The sequence below is a fragment of the Charadrius vociferus genome, unplaced genomic scaffold, assembly GCF_000708025.1.
Source record: "Charadrius vociferus isolate BGI_N301 unplaced genomic scaffold, ASM70802v2 scaffold430, whole genome shotgun sequence".
In the NCBI taxonomy this organism is placed as follows: Eukaryota; Metazoa; Chordata; class Aves; order Charadriiformes; family Charadriidae; genus Charadrius; species Charadrius vociferus.
In genome coordinates, this window is record NW_009646541.1 from 1298657 (window position 1) to 1321715 (window position 23059).

At 52.4% G+C, this 23059-nt stretch overlaps 1 protein-coding gene across 1 annotated transcript in view; it reads left to right on the forward strand.

The window, feature by feature from the left end:
* Window positions 1–23059, forward strand: part of ADAP1 (ArfGAP with dual PH domains 1) — a 47291-nt gene that overhangs the window by 23543 nt on the left and 689 nt on the right. The window contains exons 4-9 of the mRNA XM_009885798.1: window positions 12522–12634; window positions 14690–14836; window positions 19390–19473; window positions 21742–21804; window positions 22204–22275; window positions 22744–22972. Coding sequence (XP_009884100.1) covers window positions 12522–12634; window positions 14690–14836; window positions 19390–19473; window positions 21742–21804; window positions 22204–22275; window positions 22744–22972 — 708 coding nt within the window. The remainder of the gene's footprint in view (window positions 1–12521; window positions 12635–14689; window positions 14837–19389; window positions 19474–21741; window positions 21805–22203; window positions 22276–22743; window positions 22973–23059) is intronic.

Here is a 23059-nt window from a genome sequence, read left to right on the forward strand (position 1 = left end):
CATCCTTAACAGAAATATTTACATTTGTCAACTCAAATCAAAAGCGTTTCATTTGTGGTCAGTTTGAGGTCAGTTGTATTTGCTGAAGGGGTAGAGTTTCTCATGGGGGAGGTGGTCGGAGCTCCTCCTGCCCCGGGATGCCCGTGCTCGGGGACGTGCCCCGGATGCTCCCTAGAGATGCCCTGAGCTGTGGGTGCCCCTCGGGGAGATGGTCCACCCGGTGAGCGTGGGCTGTAAGACCAAGAAGTGCATGAAACACCCCATTTCTAACTAGCATGAGTCACTCCTGTCCTTGAGCTTTCCCTATTTGAGGTCAACCAACTTGAAATGCTATATTTTGATATTGCTCACACCGCCTATTACTGTAACCTTGGGTTTTTACAGTCAATAAATGGATCTATGCTAATTGGAGAGAGCTAAGGAGAAGTATCAGGCTGGTTCTCAATGTTTTAATAACAAACATTAAAGGAAAGAGTAGGGGAACCATCCCTTGCTATTTCTGATGGTTTATGAAGGTAGTTCTCGGTGTCCCGGTATTTCTCGGTGTTTTTATACTGTGCACGTTTGCATCCCCTGTGTAGAGACACAGGACCAAAAGGCTGGTGCATCTTTCTTCTGCTAATGAGAAGGCAGAGACTAGGAAGCAATACGATAACGAAGTACATGGAAAAGGCTGATTTCCTGGCAACTCGTCCTGGCTTAATTAAATTTCTATTAAAGAAAGATTCATTTTATGTTGGAGACCTGCGCAGGGCCAGGCAGCTTCTGTCTCTCATCAGATAAAGGACATTTTTTCAGGGTGAGGTCATGTCTTTTTCTGGAGTTCGCCAAAGCCTTAGACCAACCTCACCCGAGAAGCGTGAGCGTTTGCTGATGGATCTTTCTGAGCGCCACCAGCCCGTCTCCGCCTGCGTTTTCCCCCTACAGCGAGCTCGCCCCAGTGTTCACCTTGAAATCTCCGATGCAGCAGAGAAGTCTGCAGCAGCGGAGTTGTCCACACCCCACCTCTGGGATGCTTGCAGTGAAATCCGCCTGGGAGGTGCCTCCCCAGCTGGCCAAATGGGACCGGTTTTAAAAATATTGCTGCAGTTGAGGTGCGGACAGAGCAGCGCCCTGGATGAGGCGGGTCCGGTTTCGTAACCAGGGCAGCCCTCGAGGGAAGGAAGCGGTTACGTGGCACGCCGGTAACAAACACTATATCCCCAAAATACCTGAGAGACACGGAGGCTGCTCAGCGGGGAGTGAATTTCAAACTCTTCACGCATTGCAGAGGCAGGCGGAAGAAATTTTAGCGTAGCGAAGTCGGTGGGGTTTTTGGTCAGTGATTTATTGTGACAGAATTTAGCTCTGATTTATGCACTTCCAGGAGCTCATAAAGTGGGATCGCACCGCTCCAGGGGATGCGGGGGACACACAGTTTTAGAAAAACCAAAGTGTGCAAATGTCCTCCTGCGAGCCGGGGGTTGTGGCTGCGCTGCTGCATGTCCCTCCCTCGACAGCGCAGCTGCCGCAGCATCCCCGTACCGGCTGGTTTCGGGGGCAGCTGTAAAACCAGCAGCCAGGAAAGGAACGAGCGAGTCCTAAATTAAAAAAAAATCTCCTTTCCCTGCATAAAGCAATAGCGTTGGCTGTAAATGTGTCGAACACTCAATAATAGACGATCCGCAGCCGGTAGCACCGCAGCACGTGTGCTGGAAGCCATTTGGGTTTCTCTTCAAAGCAAACAAAGAGGAATATAATGTGCATGCGAGGACACATTCCGTGATTTATGGTTGTACGGCAGCGCTGCCTACGTGGGGGGAATGCTTTATTGCAGGATGCCCCGGAAAGAGGGTCCTAAACCCATCTGAAGTCAGTGGTGAACTCCTCTGCTGACTTCTGTAAAGCTCTGGTGGGGGATTAAGTTCATCACCTCCTTGCTTGGGTTGATCTGTGTGAGCAGCTGCCATGGCTGAGATTTTATTTATCAGTGTGGGCAAGAATCACAGAATCACCGAATGGTCAGGGTTGGAAGGGACCTCTGGAGATCATCCAGTCCCACCCCCCTGCCAGAGCAGGGTCACCTCCAGCAGGTAATCTAACCTAAACCGGTTCTGGGCTTGGAGGACATTTGAGCCTGATCCCATAGCTGTGGTTTGAGGCTCTGCAAGACGCCTGTATGAAATCCAGCCCTTCAGGTGGTTCCCGCTGCTTTGCCGTTGTTTTGAGCTGAAGCCTCAGCAGCCCGTCAGCTGGTGGAGCCCATCTGCATGTTGAGGGTGTAAAGGCTCTTTTGGGGTCTCACCTCTTTGCTTTCTATACAAAAGTGGTTGTGTGTGAGGCTGGAGGTGGGTCCTCCCTCACCTGGCAGAGGTCCGGGCAGGATCAGCTCTGCCTGTGGGCAGCGTTGGGCAGGGGCTGACATGATTGGGATGGTGGCAGCGGTTCCTCCAGATGCCCAGCGAGAAAGCTGCAGTACACCTCCCTGTGAAGCTTCTGCACGAGTCACTCGCAATGACTGCAGCGAGGGTGTTTTGGGCTGTGTCTTACCGAAGGAGCATCCTGGTGGATCCTGGTTTCTGCTTTGGCTCTCAAAAATCAGCCTCTGAAGGGTACTGCTGTATGGATATTATTATGACTTAGTACTGCGTGCCTGTCCTTAAAAGTTTTCTCTCCCAGCTTTCCAGCTCAATCAGGCTTTGAGTGCATTCAGTGCTGGTAAATGGGATGAGCATCGCACTGGGAACCTCTCAGCTTTCATCTGCCTTTTTGTAACAAAAGGCTGGCTTCGAAAGATCAAAACCTGAAGGTTATTTACCTGTAACTGGATTTTTTCTCTGAGCAGCCAGCGGCTCCCAGGTAGGCGTGTGGGGATGCCACTCCAAGAGGGAGCATTTGATTTCCAAGTAAAATTAGATTCCACATTCAATTCTCAGTAACACAAGCGCGAGACTTCCAGCGAAGACATTTTCTGAAGCAGAGGGTTTTAACGTCTCCCAGCAGATACAATCGAATTGCACTGCAGCAGCCAACTATTGTCTTATCTTTAATATGTAAACACTTGCTCAATAATTAAGTTACTGTGGAATTTGTACTGTGTCGATGGTCAATTATAAGATAAACTGATAAAAGGGAGGATGTGGCTGTGCCCTCTATGGTGGACACCGCAGCTGATGTGCCTGCAGCAGCCAGGTGAAGACTTGAGGATTGTATATTTTGGTATTTTCTCCTGATACTCATTCCCACGTAGCGTTTTCAGGGGAGGTGAGTGCTCACTGGGAGATCAAGATTCGCTCTTTTAAAAGGAGTTTTTTCCTCTGGCAAGTGTCCTTAGCATCGCCTTACCTTCCAGTCGCTTGCCCAGAGGTTGTCATCTCCTGTTGCCTCATTTCCCACCCTCCGTCCCGCTGAGGCTTCCCCGCGCTCCGCGGAGGCACCTCGCCTGTCTCCTTTCTGCCACGCTCGGTCGGCACAAGGGGCGATGTGATCCCATCCAAGATACCTTCTGGGAGTATGAATGACTGTATTAATGTCATCGTCACCTGAGAGCTACTCCGTAGGGAATCATAACATGTGATTAAAGAAACCAGTTAAAAACAGCTTAGGAAGCTGGATTAGGTACATGATCTCTTATTATGGCTCCTTTTAGCTGACAACCCGGTGAAAGAAGGGGGGTCTGGATTACACGGGGAAACATCAGACCTGAGAGGAGTGTTTTCTGGCTGTTAGGCTTAGTGGTGTCATGTACGATTTTAATCAGATTTAAATAGTGGCAAACATCACAGGCTTAATGGATTTCAGCTTTATTATTGGGGCTTTGCTTAGAAGCAATTTGGATTTTCAGCTGTGAGCCAGCAGTGCAAGTGTATTCACAATGACATTAAAAGGGACTGGAAACCCAGGGACAGACCTTGCCTTGAAATACCATGTGCCCATGTATGGGGACAGACCTCCTCATCTTTCCGTCAGCCTCAGGACCTCGACGTGTTGTTAAGCTCAGCCTCATGTTTTTTCCGTAGAGACGATGTGTTTGGCTCCATTTCACATATTGATCCCGGCAGCTGGGTAGCTGAACAAATGACTTTTTCCATTTTAAAGGCTTTGTTGCTCAAGATGAAGCAAGATGACAACCTATTTTTGCAATCATCTGGAGAGTCTGTTTTCCATGCTTGGCTTCAACCTTGAAGTTTGTCCTACACATGATCTAAAACGGTCTCTGTCCTCTGTTTCAGGGGGCATGGGTTGCTCTCCTTGACCTTCCCATGGTGAGGCTTTGTCTTGGCTGTGCGGGTTTGGGGCGGTTTGTCTAGAGGAAAAACAGTCACTGAGGACATTGGCATCCATATTTCTGCAGAGCCATGGTACTGCCTCCAAAGCAGGTCTTTTGCGGCAGCTTTTTTACGTTGTGGGAGAAGGTGCCTTGCAAGACATCAACATTGAAGATGCTTTTGTAAAACATGTTTGATTTTGCTCGGAGGATTGGTAATGGGAGACAACCTTGTACGCCTGTCACTCGGGAACTGACTGTCTAGAGCTGTCAGGGACAAAATTTACGGCTTCGTGACAGTTGGTCGTTGAGGTCTGTTCAACTGGTTGGTGGTCCCAGTCCTGCATGAGCAGGAAGAGGGGGTAAAGGGGAACATCGAGGCTTTTCAAGTTCCCCTTAGGAGCAGCATGTGGCATTGTTCCCCTTAGCAGTGAAGGGAAATGTATGTGTTCCTGTGCCTGTTTGCTGTGCCACCTAAAACCGCCGACCTGAGGTTTCAGGTACTTCCAGCTCCGAGCTGAGCATTAATGATGATGCTTTCCCTTAGAAGGCCAAGGAGAAGTCTGTGAGGTGTTATCTCAATCATCTACTAAATCCTGGCTTTCTGTCTGATGTAGCCATTCAAGTGCTAATTGCCTTTGATTAAGTCAATCATTTGCAGAGTGAGTGGGTTAATTGGGTATTGTGGAAGCAATCAATCTAATCAGCTGCTTGCATCCATAACTGAGGCGCTACAATGCAGCAGGACAATAATTGTTTTATGAGCTCCTGGAAGGCAGCAGAGGCAGACTGGATGGCAACAGGAAGCCCTCCTCTGCAAAATGGCCTTTAGGAAAGGTAATTTGCATGCTAAGTGCTCATTAAGGGAGGAGTGATTGATTAAGAGCTGGGAAATTCTCGCCTCTGAAGTGAGTGTGCATGAGGAAATGGTGTTGGGGTGTGGGCACATGGGAGGTCTTGGGCTCCTCTGACTGGGTGAGATATAGTGAGATGTGTTGTCTTAGAGGGAAATAGTTATCTTCAGGGAGATGAGCTGTAAGAGAGTGAGACGTGCCAGGCACCCATCCTAACGTAAGGTGCACCAAGAGCTTACCTCCCGGGTGTCCTCCTCGGGGCAGAGAGATGGGTCTGCAGGACCACTAAATGCATCCTCGTTCACTCCTTGCTGAGGCTCTCATTTCCAAAGCACTGAACGGTGCTTGAGCAGTAGCTGCTTTTGGTGGCTCCTCACCTGGTCTGTGGAGGAGCACACCTTGGGGAGAGGGTGTCATCTCCTCAGCAAACCTCCGAGGTCCCCTCCGCCTCCCACACGTGCGGATGCTGACATCTCCGATCCGCCTGTATCTGCGCTGCTGAACGTGTAACCAGCAGGAAGGGTATTTATCCGGAGATGACTGCAGAATTATTTTCAGGGAAGTTATAAGCTCTTCAGCACACAGCTGCAGACAAGGAGGGGGAAGGAGGCAAGCTGCCGGTGCTGAGCAGGGACGCGGTTACAGCCTTGACTGCAACCTCTGAGGTGTCTGACCAACCTTGACAGCGCTTGCAGGGGAACTACCTTGTGTATGGGGAGGATGAGTTTGCCTCTGGACAAACAGTGGTGTTTTCACTCTGTGAGAAAGTTTAGTATTCCTTTTTTAATGATTTTTTTTTTTAATTGGAATGCAAATGCTTGAAAAATTCAAATTGAGGTCATTGAAATGTCTTGCTTTGGTGGTGGCCGAACGCTACACGAAGAAATATTACAACTTGCAGCAATCAAACCAAACGATTTACAGTGACGCAGCCAAACAAGAGGTGTGCGGTTCTTTTTGCAACACTATTCAAAGTCCAGTCTGTTGGGAAGCCTTAGAATATGTCACCTGCTCCATCCAGCCCTCTGCCTATGGGCAGCGTGGTTCATTTCAGAGGAAATATTCTTCAGACCCTTTGTTTCAAAAGGAGGTTGTGATATTGGTGTCAGTGGTGATATGGAATGTCAGGGATTCGCCACTCAGCTGCTCCAAATAATTATGCAATTCCTTAACCTCGCAGAAAAAGCAGTCACGTCATCTCCAGTAAGTACCTATCTACAGTTCTGGTTTAATTAACATCTTACAATGTTAATATAGCAGACTACTCGGCTTCTGACATATGGCGAAGTGGCAATATATACCCTGCAATTTTAGCTGCAAAGTGATGTAATTGTATTTAAATCTTCCCCAAAGCTCTGAATTGGGGTCAAAGCACTTTGACTGCTTAGAGGAAAGAAAATCTAATTCTGTAGGTGGAGGTGCCCGAACTCTAGGAAAATGTGGTTGCTCTTGGATTACACACACAAGTAAATTTTTTTCTCCTCTTTCAGCCTCTGGTGCTTTGTCTTGCAGTGAGACAAGAAGGCAAGAAACAACATGTGATGCATTTGGGCTCGGGTATACTATTGGCTCTGTTGCTGTGCTCTGTTTCGATACATTAACAAGTTTCTCCTAAAAGCCTTGGACCAGACCTGGTTTTACCACAGCCCTAGAAACGTCATGGAAACGAGCTGTTCTGATGCCTCTGTTTCCAGGTGATACTGCAAAATAAAGCACCAAAGAAACTGAAGAGCAGATGTGATTTAATTCCAAGTTTATAATGCATCTTCTTCTTTTTTTTTTTTCCGCAAGCCATTGGATCTGATTGTCCTCCTCGCAGGAGGGTTGTTTTTTCTTCTCTGAGAACAAAGGTTGAAACTGAAAGAGTAATTTTGGGTACTTCCTATAGTCCACATTCTCAGACACCAAAACCCCCATCGTTAACTAAGCACTGTAACAGCTTTCTAAGGTGGGGAAGTAGTAATATCCCTCTTCTTAAAAAATGGGGAACTTGAACAAATTGCTGGCGGAAATATGGTGTCTATGTCAGATTGTCTCGATAGAAAATCCTCTCCCTTGCTTCTTCTGTGGCCTCTAGGGCAGCGAGAAAGCTGGGCTAGACTAGAGCACCCAATGGGTCCTGCAAGTTTGAGATGCCTGGCTTGGAGGAGCTCGAGCTCCAGCCAGCAGCTCAATGGAGCTGACGCAAGGCCATGCAATGTCTTCTTTTCAGTCAACTACCATGGTTGGCTCTGGAACCCCGAACATGGGAAAGACATCGACCTGTTGGAGTGCATCCAGAGGAGGGCCACGAGGATGATGCGAGGGCTGGAGCACCTCTCCTATGAGGAGAGGCTGAGAGAGTTGGGGCTGTTCAGACTGGAGAAGAGAAGGCTCTGGGGAGACCTTATAGTGACCTTTCAGTTCCTAAGGGGCCTCCAGGAGAGCTGGGGAGGGCCTTTTTACAAGGACATGGAGTGATAGGACGAGGGGGAATGGCGTCAATCTGGAAGAAGGTAGATTTAGATTAGATATTAGGAAGAAATTGTTGACTGTGCGGGTGGTGAGCCCCTGGGGCAGGTTGCCCCGAGAAGCTGTGGCTGCCCCATCCCTGGAGGTGTTCAAGGCCAGGTTGGACAGGGCTTGGAGCAACCTGGGCTGGTGGGAGGTGTCCCTCCCCAGGGCAGGGGTGGGAATGAGATGATCTTCAAGGTCCCTTCCAACTCAAACCATTCTATGACCCTGTTTTCTTTGCCCCACAGAGTTTTAGCTGTGGTGATGAAGTGAGCGTGGAAGTGGCAATTCCTCATTTTACCTTGGAAACTATATAACAGGTCAAAAATGCCCATTCCAGCTGTGTGATTTCAGGTTACATTTCATGCAGTTTGTTGGCTGACTTTGTCACAACTGGTTGGTGTTTTTTTGTGAGTGTCGCAGGTTTGTCCGAGACCTGTCTACAAAAGCTAGCGATTGGCTTTTCTTCTTGGCGGGTGGCTGAAGTGATGCAGAAAACTTGTCACCCGAGCAGCAGCGGTGTTAGCAATGTGAGAGTGACATTTCTAGAGGGTGCCCGTAGGTGGTCTCCAGCAGGTCTTCACCAGGTAGTCCTTTCTGCGGTCACGGTTGGGTGCTGGTGATCAAGTGGGATGACGACAGGAGTCCACATCTCTCGTTCTGCGCTTTGGGAGAGGAAGCAGACGTGTTGGTGACACGATGCTGCATGATGCAACACCAGCCATCAGCAAGTGTCTTAGGGCTAGCGATTGTCTTGCTTCAACGTAAGCAGAACAGCCCTCATGAAGGTCTGAATTCAGCCAGATACCTCTCAGTACGGAGCTGTTGCTAAGGTAGTCCAGCCCACACAGATGAGGAAGAGATGTTTTAGTTCTCCAACTCCGATGCCCTCCGGTGTGAGATCTGTTGCCCTGTTCAGCCTCCCGCAATTCTGTTTCTTGACACCTTCTCTAGTTGTTTTCACAATCCTTTAGATCAGGATATTGAGGACACGTCTTGCTGACATACTCTTTGCCTGGGGAACCTGGATGAGTTCATGCTGGGTTCAAGTCCAGTTCATGGTGGTTTGGACTGATCAGTGTTGACAGGGGTGCAGGCGGCAGGTTTGGGCAGAGCAGAGGAACAGCTCCATGAGACACAGCCCTGGAGGAAGGAAGAAAGAAAGAAAAGAAGCAAACAAAGGATTTATGAAAATCTGTACCAAAGTTCAGTGAAATTAGCTGCTGGCTTTGTCAGAGCGGCCAGGCACTCTTTCGTAGAGGCGATTGGTCTGGGAAGAGCTGGTGTGTGAACTATGGAAAGGGATGACACTTAGCATTGTGTTGGGTTTTTTTAATTCTCCCGTGGAGTGGAATTTGGATACTGTGTTTTGCCGCAAAAGGTTGGAAAGAAAAGATCAAAGTGATGAAAAGTCCCTAGGTGAGAGGGCAGGGAAAGCTGGGTTTCCAGCCTGACTTTGACACTAACTCGCAGTCTTGTCCTGGGCAGCTCACCAAACCTCTCTGGGCTTCCCTCTCTTCCCATATAACTGTTATGATGCCCATCTGCCAGGGGGAAGCGTTAGGTGGACTTTACGGATTTTCAATTATTTGAGATCCTCTTTGGGGATATACAGAGTAATTTCATTCTTCATCCCTTAAGTGTTAAGAAAAATCACAAAAAATACGTTGTGGAGGGGAACGAGTTTAATGAGGAATGCCTGCAGCATCCTTCACCATTCAGATGGTCACAATGAAACACTGGAGACGAATGAATGGATGAGACCCACAGCCGACACTCGTGGAGCTGAGCTGCTCCGAGGTGCAGCAGCCGAGAGCCGAGCTCTGTGTCCCCAGCGCTCCGCTGGACCCAGCAAACCCCAGGTGGGGATTTCTGGAGGAAAAGATCATCTTTCCCTCTGCATCACCCCACATTTGCATTTGGGGATGTCCCTGTCCTCCACACGCTGTCTGTCCTCTCTCTCATCTGATGCAGATGTCCTTTCCTCCAAACCCAGCCCTGTCCAGCCCCCTACGAGGTGTTGGTGTTCCCCAAACGTCAGGCACAGAGAGGCGGCGGAGAGGCTCTGAAACCGTCTCTGCCATTTAGTGGAGTGAATAGAAATGGCTGTTGAAGTACTCCGTTGCTCCAAGTGGCTTGGCGTTAGAAATCGGCACCCTTCAGGAACAGAAACCGCCTGTCCCTGGTTTCTAAAGCGCACGCTTGAGAGCACACCGCTCAGTGCTTTGCTGTTCCAGAGAGCTGTCAGCCAACGCCAGCCGTCAGAGCCCCAGCAGCATCGCTGCCTCCCGTTAAGCAAATCTTGCATTTCATAAACGTATCAGCCGCACATCACCTACTGCCTGTCTGTCTCCTGTCACAGAGATATGATTCCTACTCAGCTCCGTCGTGTACAGCCCGCTATAGGTTGTGTAGCACTTTTTGCTGATACGAGCCTGGCGAGTAGCGGCATCCGACACTGATTCAGTGAGAGCTTCAGCTCCACGGCAATTAATTCCTGCCATGGCGGTGATACGAGCGCATCAGCCTGGGCCTTTCCCGCGCTGCTGTTGGATGCGGCTGCCCTTGGCGGGGTGTCGGTGGCTTTCTTGGCTGCTTCCCCTTGCTCAGACTTTGGATAATCCTGCTCCCCAGTGGGTTCTTCTCTTTTGGACACTGCGGGTGCCCTCTGATGGGTTAGCCGTGTCTTTTCTTTACAAAAAGCACACGGCTGGAGCTGGGATGGGGTTGACTCGATGGACTGAATGAGCCGGTCCTGCTTGTGGCGTTGGGGGAGTCTCCTCCAAGCTGGATGGGTGGGTGGACCAGAGAAAGAGCTTCAGACCTGTAATTCCCTTGATACATATGGTGTCAGTCCTCTGGTTACTGGGCTGGTGCACATGGGTACAGCTGGCAGCGCACATGGTGCCGGTGCTCGGCATGGGGCAGAGCACTGGTCCTGCGCTGGAGGGATGGGGAGGGCTCAGAGGTGGAACAGTGCTGTAGCATCACCGGTTGTCCATGACTGTGGGATAACTGAGGGTTTGGGCTGTCCCGTCTGCGTCTCTGGGCAGTGATGTGGATTTCACTGCTGCTGGGTGGCAGCGCGCGCCCCTTCGGGGGAGCAGGGTGAGGACCGCGTCGCTAAATCCAGCCCTGCTGCGACATACGCCCCGTGCAGAATAAATAGTGAAAGGAAAGGCTGCTGGCAGCTTTAAATATTTCCACCGCTTCCACCTGCATCAAGCTATCAGCCCGTGCGCGCTGCCGCGTGCCGGCCGTCGGGTGCGCCGGTCGGGTTTGGGACGCTCTCCGCGGGCAGCGTGTGGCGTTGGCGACAGCACGGCTTTGCCGTCGCGCTCGTCTGGGGCAGACGGCGGTGGCTTTGCCTGGCGTTCAGCAAAGGTTTCTCTGAGCATCTGGAGAAAGTGTTTGACTTAGTTTTGTAAGTCCAGCCAGAAGAAACTGGTATTTTGGCTGTCAGCAAAGGTGTATTTAGCTGGATGGGCACTTTCCCTTCCGTTAGCATCTTTAGCTGTTGCCAATATCACTCTTTTCTTCCTGTCTTTTCTGATCATTAAATGGGTGTCTGTGTGCATGTTTTTTCTTGCTTTAGGTTTTTGTGGCATGGAAACATTTTATGTGACTTGTACCTATAGAGTCGGTGTTGAGGAGTTGGTTGAGGGATTTTTCTGCATCTTTTCATCAATCGTACATCAGGACGGACAAGTGAAAAGCGGGTTGAACGAGGCATTTCTGCGCACCACTGGTTCGTGGCAGACAGGCTGCCCGCTGATTCCAGAGCCACTTCGCATATTGAAAAAAAAGTTTAGTTATTTAGCTGAAAGTTGCTATAAACCATATAATTTTTAACTTTAAAATCCTAGCTCCTGAGAGCCAATAACAAAAACCTAACAAGTGTGGAACTGAGAGAGAAAGGGAACACTTTCTCAGTGAGACTTTTATATAATTATATCTGAAATAAATGGAAGATGACCATCGAACTGCTCTGTTAATATTCACAAAGCTTATATCGGACAGTTCTTGGGGTTTCTTCGTTTTGAAGCATTTAAGATAAGGGTGTCAATTAAACTGGTGAAATAAGTTGGGCATTGTGGCCGCAGGAGGTGCTGGCACTGATCAGCCGTAATTGCTTTTCCGATTTGAGGAGTTATGATTTCTAGATTCTTTTTTCTCTCTTTATGGTTCTGTTGAGTTTTAAATAAAGCATGTGTATTTTGAATAGAGCTCTTCCGGAGCAGTGAATCCGCCCGTGGGGCTGACATCCAGGGGGAGGGAAGAGGCAGACACAGCCAGCTGGGCTGCAGGGGGCTGGAGGGGGGGCTCTGAGGGGCTGCACCGCTGAGGCCGGCTTGGTGGCTTTCTCAACCAAAGTGTCCTGAAGTCAGTGGGAAGAACTGCAAGCGTTTGCTCCTTTTTCCATGTGAAAAATGTCTCTGTGGCTTGCTGGGATACAGCCATCCACCCTGAAACGCTTTCCCCAACAGGAAACACCCCATTTTTAAATTTTTAGTAGCGTCGGCACAGGAGAGCAGATCTCACTTGCCTTTCCCTTGCTCCAAAAGTTCTAGTTAACGTGAGTAAGTTGGGCAGCATCCCTGGCGCCGGGAGCTGCGGCAGGGACACAGCCCGGCTCCCCAGGGCTTTGCCTGTATTCCCACGCGGGTTCACGGGGGAAATGGCCCGTTGCCTCCACATCGTCAGAGTGGGGACATCTGTGACGCTCAGGCTGTTGGAAAAGAGCAAGAGCGGAGTGAGAAAGGCAAACGTGAAGGAGAAGGCCTGTTTTGTTCATGCCATGAGCAATCCAGCCACACATTTGGTCTGCTTGGTTTTGGAGTCGAAGCTCTTCTCCTTTTCTTTACCCCATCTCTTTTTTTAACCAGAGTGTTTTATCCCTGGTTCTCAGCAATTGCTTTCTGCTGCAGGGTACCGAGAAGGGTTTCTGTGGAAGAGAGGACGCGACAATGGGCAATTCTTAAGCCGCAAATTCGTGTTATCAGAGAGGGAAGGTGCACTGAAGTACTTCAACAAAAATGACGTGAGTACCTGGGGCTGCTGTGTGCAGACAGGGGATCGCAACTGTGGGAGCATCTTTGAACAGGTCGTGCCTAGGCCAACATTTTATTTGTACAGTTTTCATAAGCACAGGGTCCCCGATCGCTCCAGGACAAGGGCACCAGGTACAGCTCATCACTTTCTTTGGTAGGGTTTGCTCTTGGTCCACCACCACCACCACCGCAGTCATGGTGAGACACCCCAACTGGCCATTTCACGTGTTCCTGCCGTGTTGCCCTTTAAAGTCCATCAGGCTTTTCTTAAACCACCAATGAGGGAGTTTTTCTCAGCGCTGGCTCTGCATCATGCAGCTGCTGTGGGTTTCCACCCACAGGCTAGCCTATGGTGAAGGTATCACCACCTCACACTGGTCACTGGGGTCTGAGACCTCCTTTGCGTGGCACGGCAAGCAATCCAGAGGAAGAGCTCCCTAGTTTTCTGTTCTGGCATCAAGCAGGGTGGAAGCATTTGTCCTTTTCCCCAGAGCACATTTCATTCGTTGTAAGTGAGAAGTGGAGCTATTTACCATGAAGATTGCATTTGTGAAGAATGGAGAGACGCTCTACTATTCCGCACCATGTAATGGAGGAAGCCCTGGTGTTTCCTCTGCCCTTTGAGTCTCTCTTGAATGTCGCAGCCGAGAGCAGCCCAGTCCAAGCCGCCAGCCAGTTTTCTCAAGTAATTGATGCAATCGTGGTGTCCTGATGAGCCACACCGTGCAGAGGAGGGGAACATGCATCCACGCTTCTCCACGCCCAGCAGCCAGCTTCGGTAGCACCGTCTTGGTGTGGTGTGATGCAATTGCATCTCATGGACAGGAGAGAGCCAGTCATTACCGAGGGAGAAGTGAAAGTCCCAGGAGTCCCCATTCAGTCAGTATTGACTGCTCTGGTAGTTTAAAACTGCTTTGCTTCGTTGTTGACCATAGCCATGGTGGGAACGGCGCTGTGTAGACGCATCCTCTTTGCTGGGGTTTCCCCGCCATGGTCACCCACGACGGCTGTGTGTCCGCGGCAAGTCCCCAAGTTCCCAAAGTGGCATTAGTGCCTCCGCCAGCTCAGCGACTTCCGCGTGGTGCTGGGGACAACAGCACCACCACACGACCCACCGCTGGCCCCTGGCTGTGCCCTAAAACTGCTGTTACCAAAAGCCTGATCTTTATTTTTTGGGATGATTTATTCACACTTACTCGTTCACTCCTCGGTGCAGTCCTGAAGGGGTGGTAAACTTCTAGAGGTGTTTTGTAGGAAGACAAACTGCCCTACAAAGTTGAGGTGACCTGCCACAGAGGGTGCAGGTGGGATTGGTGCCTGGAGGGCCTGATCCAGGCCAACCCTTGGGCTAACCCATCCAAGAGGTGGCTGTAAGGTATATATTTATTCCTCTGAAAAGAAAGTTCACCGTTTGGAGGGCAAGGGGAGGAGCAGAGTCAGAAGCCAAAGGCTCATGTGAGAGGATAGGACTGGTGGGGACGTGGGCATGGTGCCCCTGCCAGCCTAGCACCCAGGTCTACAGTTGACAAGGGGTATAATCCTCCATCTTCTTGGGCAAGGATGAACTGGCTGGAGGTGCTTGAGATGCAGAACGCATCCTGGTCTGTTGGCAGTCTGATGAATGGGTTTCTTTCTTTGATAGTGCTCATCCTGGTGTGAACGTTGGTCACTTACATGTAGGTAAAGAGGCCAGAGGAGATCTTGGGGTCTGAGCCAGGAGGCATGGTGAAGAGACAGACTTGTCTTTATAGCACAACATCCTCCTGTGAGACTTGGCCTGTCCATCTTGCTTCTGGGCTGAAACCTTTCTCCCCTTGAACTCTGCTGAATTTTGGGGGACAAAACATTCTCCCAGGCTGGCAGAGAGCACTCATTGACACCCAAGCAAAGTCCCTGATATCTCATCGCCAGGCAGTTTTGTGGGCTGGGAGTCAGGGTTTTTTTTAGCTAATGGCCTCAATCAGGAGTTTTTTCTGACCAAGTGAGCTGCTTTCTGGTGTGAAAGCCAATTCTCAGGTGTTTGCTCACTCAGCTGTGTTTTTCAGGCAAAAGAACCCAAAGCAATTATGAAGATCGAACATCTAAATGCAACTTTCCAGCCTGCAAAAATTGGGAACCCACACGGACTGCAGATCACTTACTTGAAGGACAATAGCACAAGGAACATCTTTGTCTATCATGAAGATGGCAAGGTGAGAGCGTGGAGGTAACAAGAAGGGTTGGGTCGTGGTCCTGGGGGTTGATGCTGCTCAGTACCAGCTCTGACCCCGCTGGGAACTGTTGGGGGTGCGGAAGGGATGGGGGTACAGGATGCACAACCAGCTTTGAGCAGGTTTGTCACGTCCTTCCAAGCACAGAGGCTGCAAACCCCGTGTCTTCTAAATAACAAGATGCAAATGGAAGAAATTGCTGTTCCTCCACTTGCAACTAGACGTAGGGGCAAGAGGCATTTTTTTAAGGCAGGCTCCTCGGTGCCCGGAGAAGGAGATGAGGTGAATGAAGCAATGAAAAGTTAGTGGGCTCAATCCAAGGACTCAGAAAAGGGGAGTGAACTGGATTGTAGGAGAAGTGAGGAACTGGTTGTTTCTCTGCCTGTCTTGTACTTTATGAAATGCAAATCTGCATGTTTGTATTGGAATAAATCCCCTCGCTTTGATGCCCTCGTGCCTCTGAAGGGAGGTGTGAAGAAGAGGGCTCACGGGTGTGGGGTGGTCACTTGCAGGAAGACAGCAGGACGTGGAGTCCATGGCAGTGAGGAGGTCCCAACCCTCCTGGGGGGCCACCGCGAAGGACAGCGGCAGTCACCGCGCTGCCCCGTGGGTGCTGTCTCCACGGACTGGTGTCCATGCAGAGAGCAGACCCGGGCGAGTTTGCAGTGGATGCCATCTCACAGCCTTATTTTCATCTCTTTCTTCCCTCCCTGAAATATTTTGAGCTCCCCATAAAGTGTCAGCAGCCCTGGAGCAGCCACGCAATCAGAGCCTAGAGCTGTCGTGTTCCCATCCCATCCGCTTTCCTCTGGCTGTCACGGTGCCTTCAGCCTTTGATGTTACATCCCGTTCAGCGCCCTGTCTGTCAGAGCGGCTTTCTGGGGCCGATCCCTCATGGACTGGCACGGCAGGGATTTGCGGGATCGTCTCGGAGCACAGCCCTCTCCCGGCTGTTCACCCAGACACGGCGAGCCCGGCAGCTGCTGGGGATAAGCAGTGTGTGCTCATGGCAGTCGCTCCTCTCCGGGCTGTGTATGCTGATAATGCCACCAAAAAGCAAAATATTCCTCACTTGTGGGTGAGCAAAGCTGATGTTGTCTCTGCTGCCGCTGAGGCTGCGGTGGCAGTGGCACCGGGTGATGCCCGTCGCGCTCACAGGGCTGCGCTGCAGAGGCTCAGTGCGTTCCTGCGCGGTGCAGGCACCCCTGGCAGGAGGCAATTAGTGCGCTGGGTTTGGGTTAATTAGCGGCATCGCCTGGTTTTGTACATGCACAGAAATGTGCGTGTAATACGCATGCACACACATGCATAGATGTGTATAACAGACGTACAGAGATGAATGTGTGCCTGTGTCTGTGCTGCTGTATGTAGATATATAAAGGAAGTCTTTCTCTCCCCCCCCTCCCCCCCATATATATGTTTATCTATAAAATTAAAGCAATGATGACCACTTAAACCTACGCAGCTCTTGCTGCTCAGTGGGCGGCAGCACAGCGTGGTGGTGCCTGCGTGCCTTCTGCGTGCCGCGCGCACCGGGATGCCTTCACCGGGCTGCGTCTCTCCGGCTCAGCATCCCGCAGCGCCGCGGGCTCTCGCTCCCTGCGCTTGCGGGTCCGGAGGAGCTGCTCCGGCAGGGCTGCACCCGAATTGGCCCTCCCCTCCATCGGCTCTGCCTGGTGGGATAGGCAAGTCCCACGGTACGCAGCAGGCGCCGCTGGGCACCAGGTGAGGCGTTACCACAGCGAAGTGCCGCGGCGTCGCTGGCGGGTACGTCCCCGGCCACAGCTGGAACCGAAATAAGGAAGAAGCTCTTTCCTGTGAAAGCTGCGTCCCACTGTCGTGCCCACGTCTGTGGTTTGCTGGGCCTTGGTGGTCCGCGTAGCCCAGCTGGGAGGGCTGGAGTCAAGCTTTTACTGTTATTTGGGGTTTTGGGGGGGATAAAATGCTGAGCTTTCTGCTGGGGGCTCATGGAAGGAGCATTCTCGCAGGTATCACGCGGTGGTCCTGCCTTTGTCTCGGTGGCTTGGCAGGACGTGCGCTGATGCCGTCCGATAACGCCCAGGGTGGATTTCTTTCCACTTCCCTGAAATCGCTCTGCCCTTCGGCTGAGTGAGGGCTGCAGGAAGGTGACACCCCCCGGGGTGTCCCCCCACCCGTTGGGACCGAAGGCAGCCCTGGGACTCGCCTGCAGTCTCCTGCTGCCCTTTGCTCCCTCCCGTACTCCCCCGGCAGCCGCAGGGTGTCCCCTGGTACCCCAGAGGTGCTGCCTCTCCCCGATCCGAAGCGCTCGAGCCTGATTTAGGTTCCTGTCTCATATTTCTGGGGTTTGATCCCTCCCCACCTAATCCTGTCCCCGATCTGGCTGGCCTCCCACCAGGGAAGGATTTGGGGTTTTTGTCCCGCTGAGGAGCTCAGCAGTAATCTGGAGCATCGCATGCTGCTCTCCACTGGCTCTTCGGCGATGATACCCCAGAAGAACTCATGATACAATACCCCCCCCTAAAGGGGACCTACAGGAGAGCTGGGGAAGGACTTTACACAAGGGCATGTAGTGATAGGACGAGGGGGAATGGCTTCAAACTGGAAGAGGGGAGATTGAAATGAGATATTAGGACTAAATTCTCTCCTGTGCGGGCGGTGATCCCCTGGGGCAGGTTGCCCCGAGAAGCTGTGGCTGCCCCATCCCTGGAGGTGTTCAAGGCCAGGTTGGACGGGGCTGGGAGCAACCTGGGCTGGGGGGAGGTGTCCCTGCCCAGGGCAGGGGGTGGCACTGGATGATCTTCAAGGTCTTGGCTGGAGATGTAGTTCCTGCGGGACCTCAGCCTGGTGGCTTCGTCAGCTCCTCGGTGTGTCCTGATGGCAAACAGGAAACTGAAACCAGTCCCAGCACCCTGCTCAAAATGGGCATATCTGGGTGTTTTCGTGATGCGGGTGTGTAACGACAGTGGGTTCCTGGAGGGGCAGGGCAAGATGGGGTTGGGCTGCAAGCGTTTTAAAGGATGTTCTTGCAGTCCCTTGTTAGCTCTTACCCACCACCCGACATCCCGAGCCAGCCGGGGTGAAGCTGAGGCACCTCCTGGAGCTGGAGATGTGGGGTGATGGCTCCATGCAGACTGCCCCATCTGCCGGAGGCACCCGGACTGCCGCCCTCACCAGGGCTGTCCCTCTTGCGGGCCCAGGGCTGGAGCCCCACGGCCTTCAGCTGCCCCCAGGTCTCCCGCTGGCGCTGGGAGCTCAGGAAGCCACAGGAGTGGGTTTCCCACCACGCCGAGCTCCTGGCCAGGGCTGAAGCTCCCTCTGCAGGTCTTCTCCTGGAAGCCACGGCGGGAGCAGCTGGGAGAGCTGCGGGTGCTGCTGCCTTAACAAAGCAAAGCATGTGAACTTTTAGCAGGTGGCTGTTTGTCACGTCGGACCATTTTTGAGATACGCCCAACTCAACTCCTTAAAATTGAGATCTCCAAAATTACACATAAGAGCCTTTTGTTTTATTCCCCAGTCATTTTTAAAGCATAAAAAAGTTTAAATGTTCTGAAGGCCGACTTCCACTTTGACATGGTCTTTCCTACGCTACAGCAGCCTCACCTGAAAGGGGTGACGGTGTTTATTTTGGGATCGTCTGGCTCGTCAGACCCGTCCCCGATGGGTGAAGCTTCACGTGTGTTACTGACAGCCGGACAGTTCAGCATCGCTCTCGCCGCAGCTCAGCGTCCCGGTGCGGGCAGCGCGGCCGTCGCCCTTCCTTTGCCCGTACCTTTAGACCCCGAGGCGGTTGTCTGAGAGCTCCCTCTGCGCATCACTTAAAATTAACTTCTCATTTCCCAGTAAAACCTTGAAAAAGGCATCCAGTGCAGCACAACCTCTGCGGGCCTCACCAGAGACAAATGAAAAGAAGAGTTTAAAACCAAATAAGTTATGAAACAACTATTTCAGAGGGAACCCCCCCCACACACAAAAAAGAGAGATTTCTACCAAGGCAAGGTAGAAGTGCCAGAGCATCTGAGAATCAAGCTGGCACGTCACTTGTCCCTGGTGGACTTGCAGACATGACTGATAGACTGGAGTACAAATATACAGAGATATTTGGCCACTCTTTTAACAAAACACTGAAGCGTGTTGCTAAGGCCTCAGAATTTGGGTGGGATTCAGGCGTTCCTCGCGTGTCCTGCTTGTGGCGGCCGGAGGGACGAGCTGCCTCTGCGCCCAGCCGAGCGCTGCACCCAGGCTCCACATCGCGAACGCTGCTTTTGCCAGTTCAGGGACGTGTTTAAGTCCTTCCCTCTGCAGAAAACCCCTCGGTGCTCACTGGAGGCTGCGGCGCTCCGTGCATGTCCTGAGCCTGGGACAGGCTGGACGTTCCCCATCCTTCACCCCTGTGCTGCTCTCTTTTATGTCTGTATTTATATTTTTTATAGCACTGCTGCTAAACTGCGCTCTGCCATGTGGGACAAAGCGACAGGGGAGATGAAACGCAGCAGGATCGTGTTATTTTATGTGCAGACTGCGCAACTCACTGTGCTTTTCTCCCTCGTTATTAGGAAATAGTGGACTGGTTCAACGCCATCCGGGCAGCACGGTTTCATTACTTACAAGTGGCATTCCCTGGAGCCAGCGATGTCGATGTGAGTGTTCCTGCAGGGTCTGGGTTGGTTGGGGGTTTTTTTTTCTCCCCTCTTGCTCATTTTTAGCATCTTGTTAACAAGCTGGAGGGCTTGGAGAGGGCTCCATTCTTCAGCGTGTTTTACAGTTACTGGGCTGACCCGATGGTGGTGGGTCCCCGTGCAGCACCGGGTACCAGCCCCCCGCCTGGGAAACTGCGTGTGTGTGTGTGTGTGTGCACATGTTCACACTCCAAATGTGAGCCGGGCGTGTGAGTAACTCCAGTGCTGTCACGCGTACAGAAGCCCTTAAGCCTCTTCCCCCAAAATCGTTGCTATAATATTAAAAGCTGAAACAAAGGCTGGAAGGTAGAAAAGAGGAAGGCAAAAGAGCGTCCGTGCTATCCCCGCGCCTCGGGGATGAGTTCTTGCGTGCCGCCCGGCGCAGCCTGGCGTATGAGTCTCTGTCTTGTGTTTTCCGGGAGCTGGAGCTGCTAATTGCATTATCGTTCACTGATGGAATAGCAGAGGCAGTACCAGCGCAAGCTGACTGTGCTGCCAGTGGTGTGTCAGGCCACTGGGGGGGGGTGGTGGTGGTGGTGGTTCCTCTGTTACCTCCTTGGCTTTCTAGATTTTGAAATCCAGTTGCATTACCTGCCTTCTGGTAATCACCTGGGAGGAGTCCAGTGGTGGCCCGGGGCCGGCACTGGGCTGCAGGGTGGCCCGTGCCCCCCGAGGACCTCTGGCCAAAGCCTTTACCCCCGAGAGGCATCATCCCGGTCCCTGGGGAGGAGGAGGGGAGGAGAGGGAAGAGCTGTCCCACCTGACCGTTCTCTGATACGACGTTAAACTGGGGAAATAGGAAAAAGCGTAAGAGCAGCCTCGTTAGCCGGCGGTAGTGCCGTCGTGGTGCAGCGTGTGCTTTCCATAATCGCTTCTGCCCCATATCCTCTACTGCCGTTAAAGTTGGTTGGCACATCTGCATCGAATTGCCTCAACCCCCCCCCGACCTTGACAGAGGCGCCAGTTGTCCGGGGGGTGGTGAGAGGGTTCACACGCTCACCCCGGCGGGTTCGGGGGGAGAGAAGCTATTTATAGTTTTACTTATCATCCCCTTCTCTTCATTTATTCTTTGAAGGACACAGAGGAGTATAACGGTTAGCCAGGTTTAATTTGCAACCTTGAAATACTGAACAACCCTTCATAGCCTTCAGCTTGGGGAGACCTCTGTGGGGACTGGGCTGTGTACACGCGGAGGCTCCAGTCTGGGTGTTGCCATCATTTGCATCTAATTTATGATTCCTTTACCCCGTCAGAGCGATGCAAAGGCATTAAATTTAAACGGGAGCCAGGGTAAATGTGGGAGAGAGGTATGAATTGCTCACACCGTGCTGAGGAGGCAGAGCTCCCGGGGATCCCTCTCTCAAGGATGCTTCGGGGACCCATCTGCCGCGTGGAGGAACCTCTCTGCGCTGTGATGAGCAAAGTGTCCCCAGCTCCGTCCCGGGAGCCTAACGCCGGGGCTGCCGAGCCTGCGGAGCCCTTCGCTGCCCACCACAGAGGCTCCAAGACGAAGATGCTGTGTGATTCTTTGGGCTGTTGTATTTTGGGGTGTCTTTGCCCTTGTAGGGCACACGCCTGCCCGACCGGAGCTGCTGCTGGGCAGAGTTAGGTGTCGCGGGAGCGCGGAGCCGTTAATAACCTGTTTCAGTGAAAGGCAGGAGCAGGGGCGGGGAGGCGCGCGGCCGGGCTCGTCCGCCCTGGTTTTGGTGGGACTCATCATCTTTCAAGAGGCTTTTAGAGGCATCTGAGAAGATCTCACAGCTACTGCCTGGTTCCCACTAAGCAGCGTTAAAAATATCCCCGGGGCGGGTAGCTGTTGTCAGCACTGTCCGCGGGAAGGGGGAGTGCACAGGCAGCGCGTGTTAATGAGGTTTCTCAGGCAAATTATACTTCAGGGCTTGCGTGAGGAGCTCCTGCTGGGGCTGGTGGAGGAGATGCACCGCCAGAGCGGACCGGTGAGGTGGGATTTGGCCCGGGGGCTTCTCCTGGCAGCTGCTGGTGGAGCACTGGAAGATGCTCTGTGTTTCTGCCCCCACTCCTCTGCGCGCTGTGGAGGAGTGGGACTGACGCGTCCATCCATCCAGAGCCGTTGGGTGGGCTCGGGGCCTGGGGCGAGCGCGGGGTGGGCTGTCCTCCCACTGACCCCCAGCCCTGCCCCGCGCGCCCAGCGACCCCCCGGCTCCATCCGTCTGACGTTCTCCTCTTTTCTCTTCTCTCCGGTTGCTCCAGCTGGTGCCAAAGCTTTCTAGAAACTACCTGAAGGAAGGGTACATGGAGAAAACGGGGCCAAAGGTAGGGTATAGCGCACTTCAGTCGTCCCTCTAAACACGAGTCTTGCTCTGTGTGGGGCTGAGAGGGGTCTGCTGGTGGCACAGACCCACCCTTGATGGAGAGGTGAAGCCTTAATGCCGCCAATGCGTTAATACACTTTTCCCACCTGGAAGCAAACATTAAAAAACTCCAGACCCGCTTCCCAGAGCAACCACCCCGTGTCCCCTCTCACTGCCCCGCCTGGGTGGGCAAGCTGGCCTGGGCCCTGCTGTGCCAGCCCGTAGTGGCCCAGAAGCCGCCTGTCCCCATCTCCCCCAACTCATCGGGCTCCTCCGCGTGCCCCGATCCTCCCGAGTCGTGCCCGGTAGGCGAGGAGCTGCGCTGCTTTGGTGTGTAATCCTGCATTTTTGGACTCTTCAGCAAACAGAGGGATTCAAGAAGCGATGGTTCACCATGGATGACCGACGGCTCATGTATTTCAAAGATCCCCTGGTAAGATGAAGGTGCCTGGGCTGTCTGCTGGGAATAATCAATGGTGATGATGATGATGATGACAACGATAATAATAATATGATGATGATGATGATTGATGATGATGATGATGATGATGATGATGATGATGATGATGTGGTGAATCCCAGGCTGGTGGGAGAGCTGAGAGGGCACAGAGCCATCACTGCTGGTTGGATCTGCCCGATGTTCAGCGTGCAGTAGCCCCACGCACAGACACTCACCAAAAATGCTTCAGGAACCCCGTGGACCAGCTGCAGATTTTCCTGCAGCTGAATTTTGGATCCCGGGTGTTGGTCCCGTACTGTGGGTGCCCACGGGAGGAGCTGAGTGGGGCTCTGTGGGGAGACTGGTGCGTTCGGTGTTCGGCTGCTGCACTTTGGTGGTGGGGCTGGAGCAGGGTGAGACGCGTCCTGCTGCCCTCCGCATCACCGCTCCGCTGCCTCCTAGGATGCCTTCGCCAGAGGAGAAGTTTTTATTGGGAGCAAGGAAAACAGCTACAAGGTCCTGGAAGGGCTCCCGCCCTCCACCCAGGGAAACCACTGGCAGCACGGGATAACCATCGTCACCCCGGATCGGAAATTCCTCTTCGCCTGCGAGACGGAGGACGACCAGCTGGAGTGGATTACCACTTTTCAGAAAGTTATAAGCCGGCCGATGCTGCCTCAGGAATACGCAGGTGAGTTTGCTGGGGAGGGCTGGAGGTCAGCCTCGGCCCCTGGAGTTCCCTGGCGGTGGGGGACGGGGTGGGTGGAGGGGGATCGGG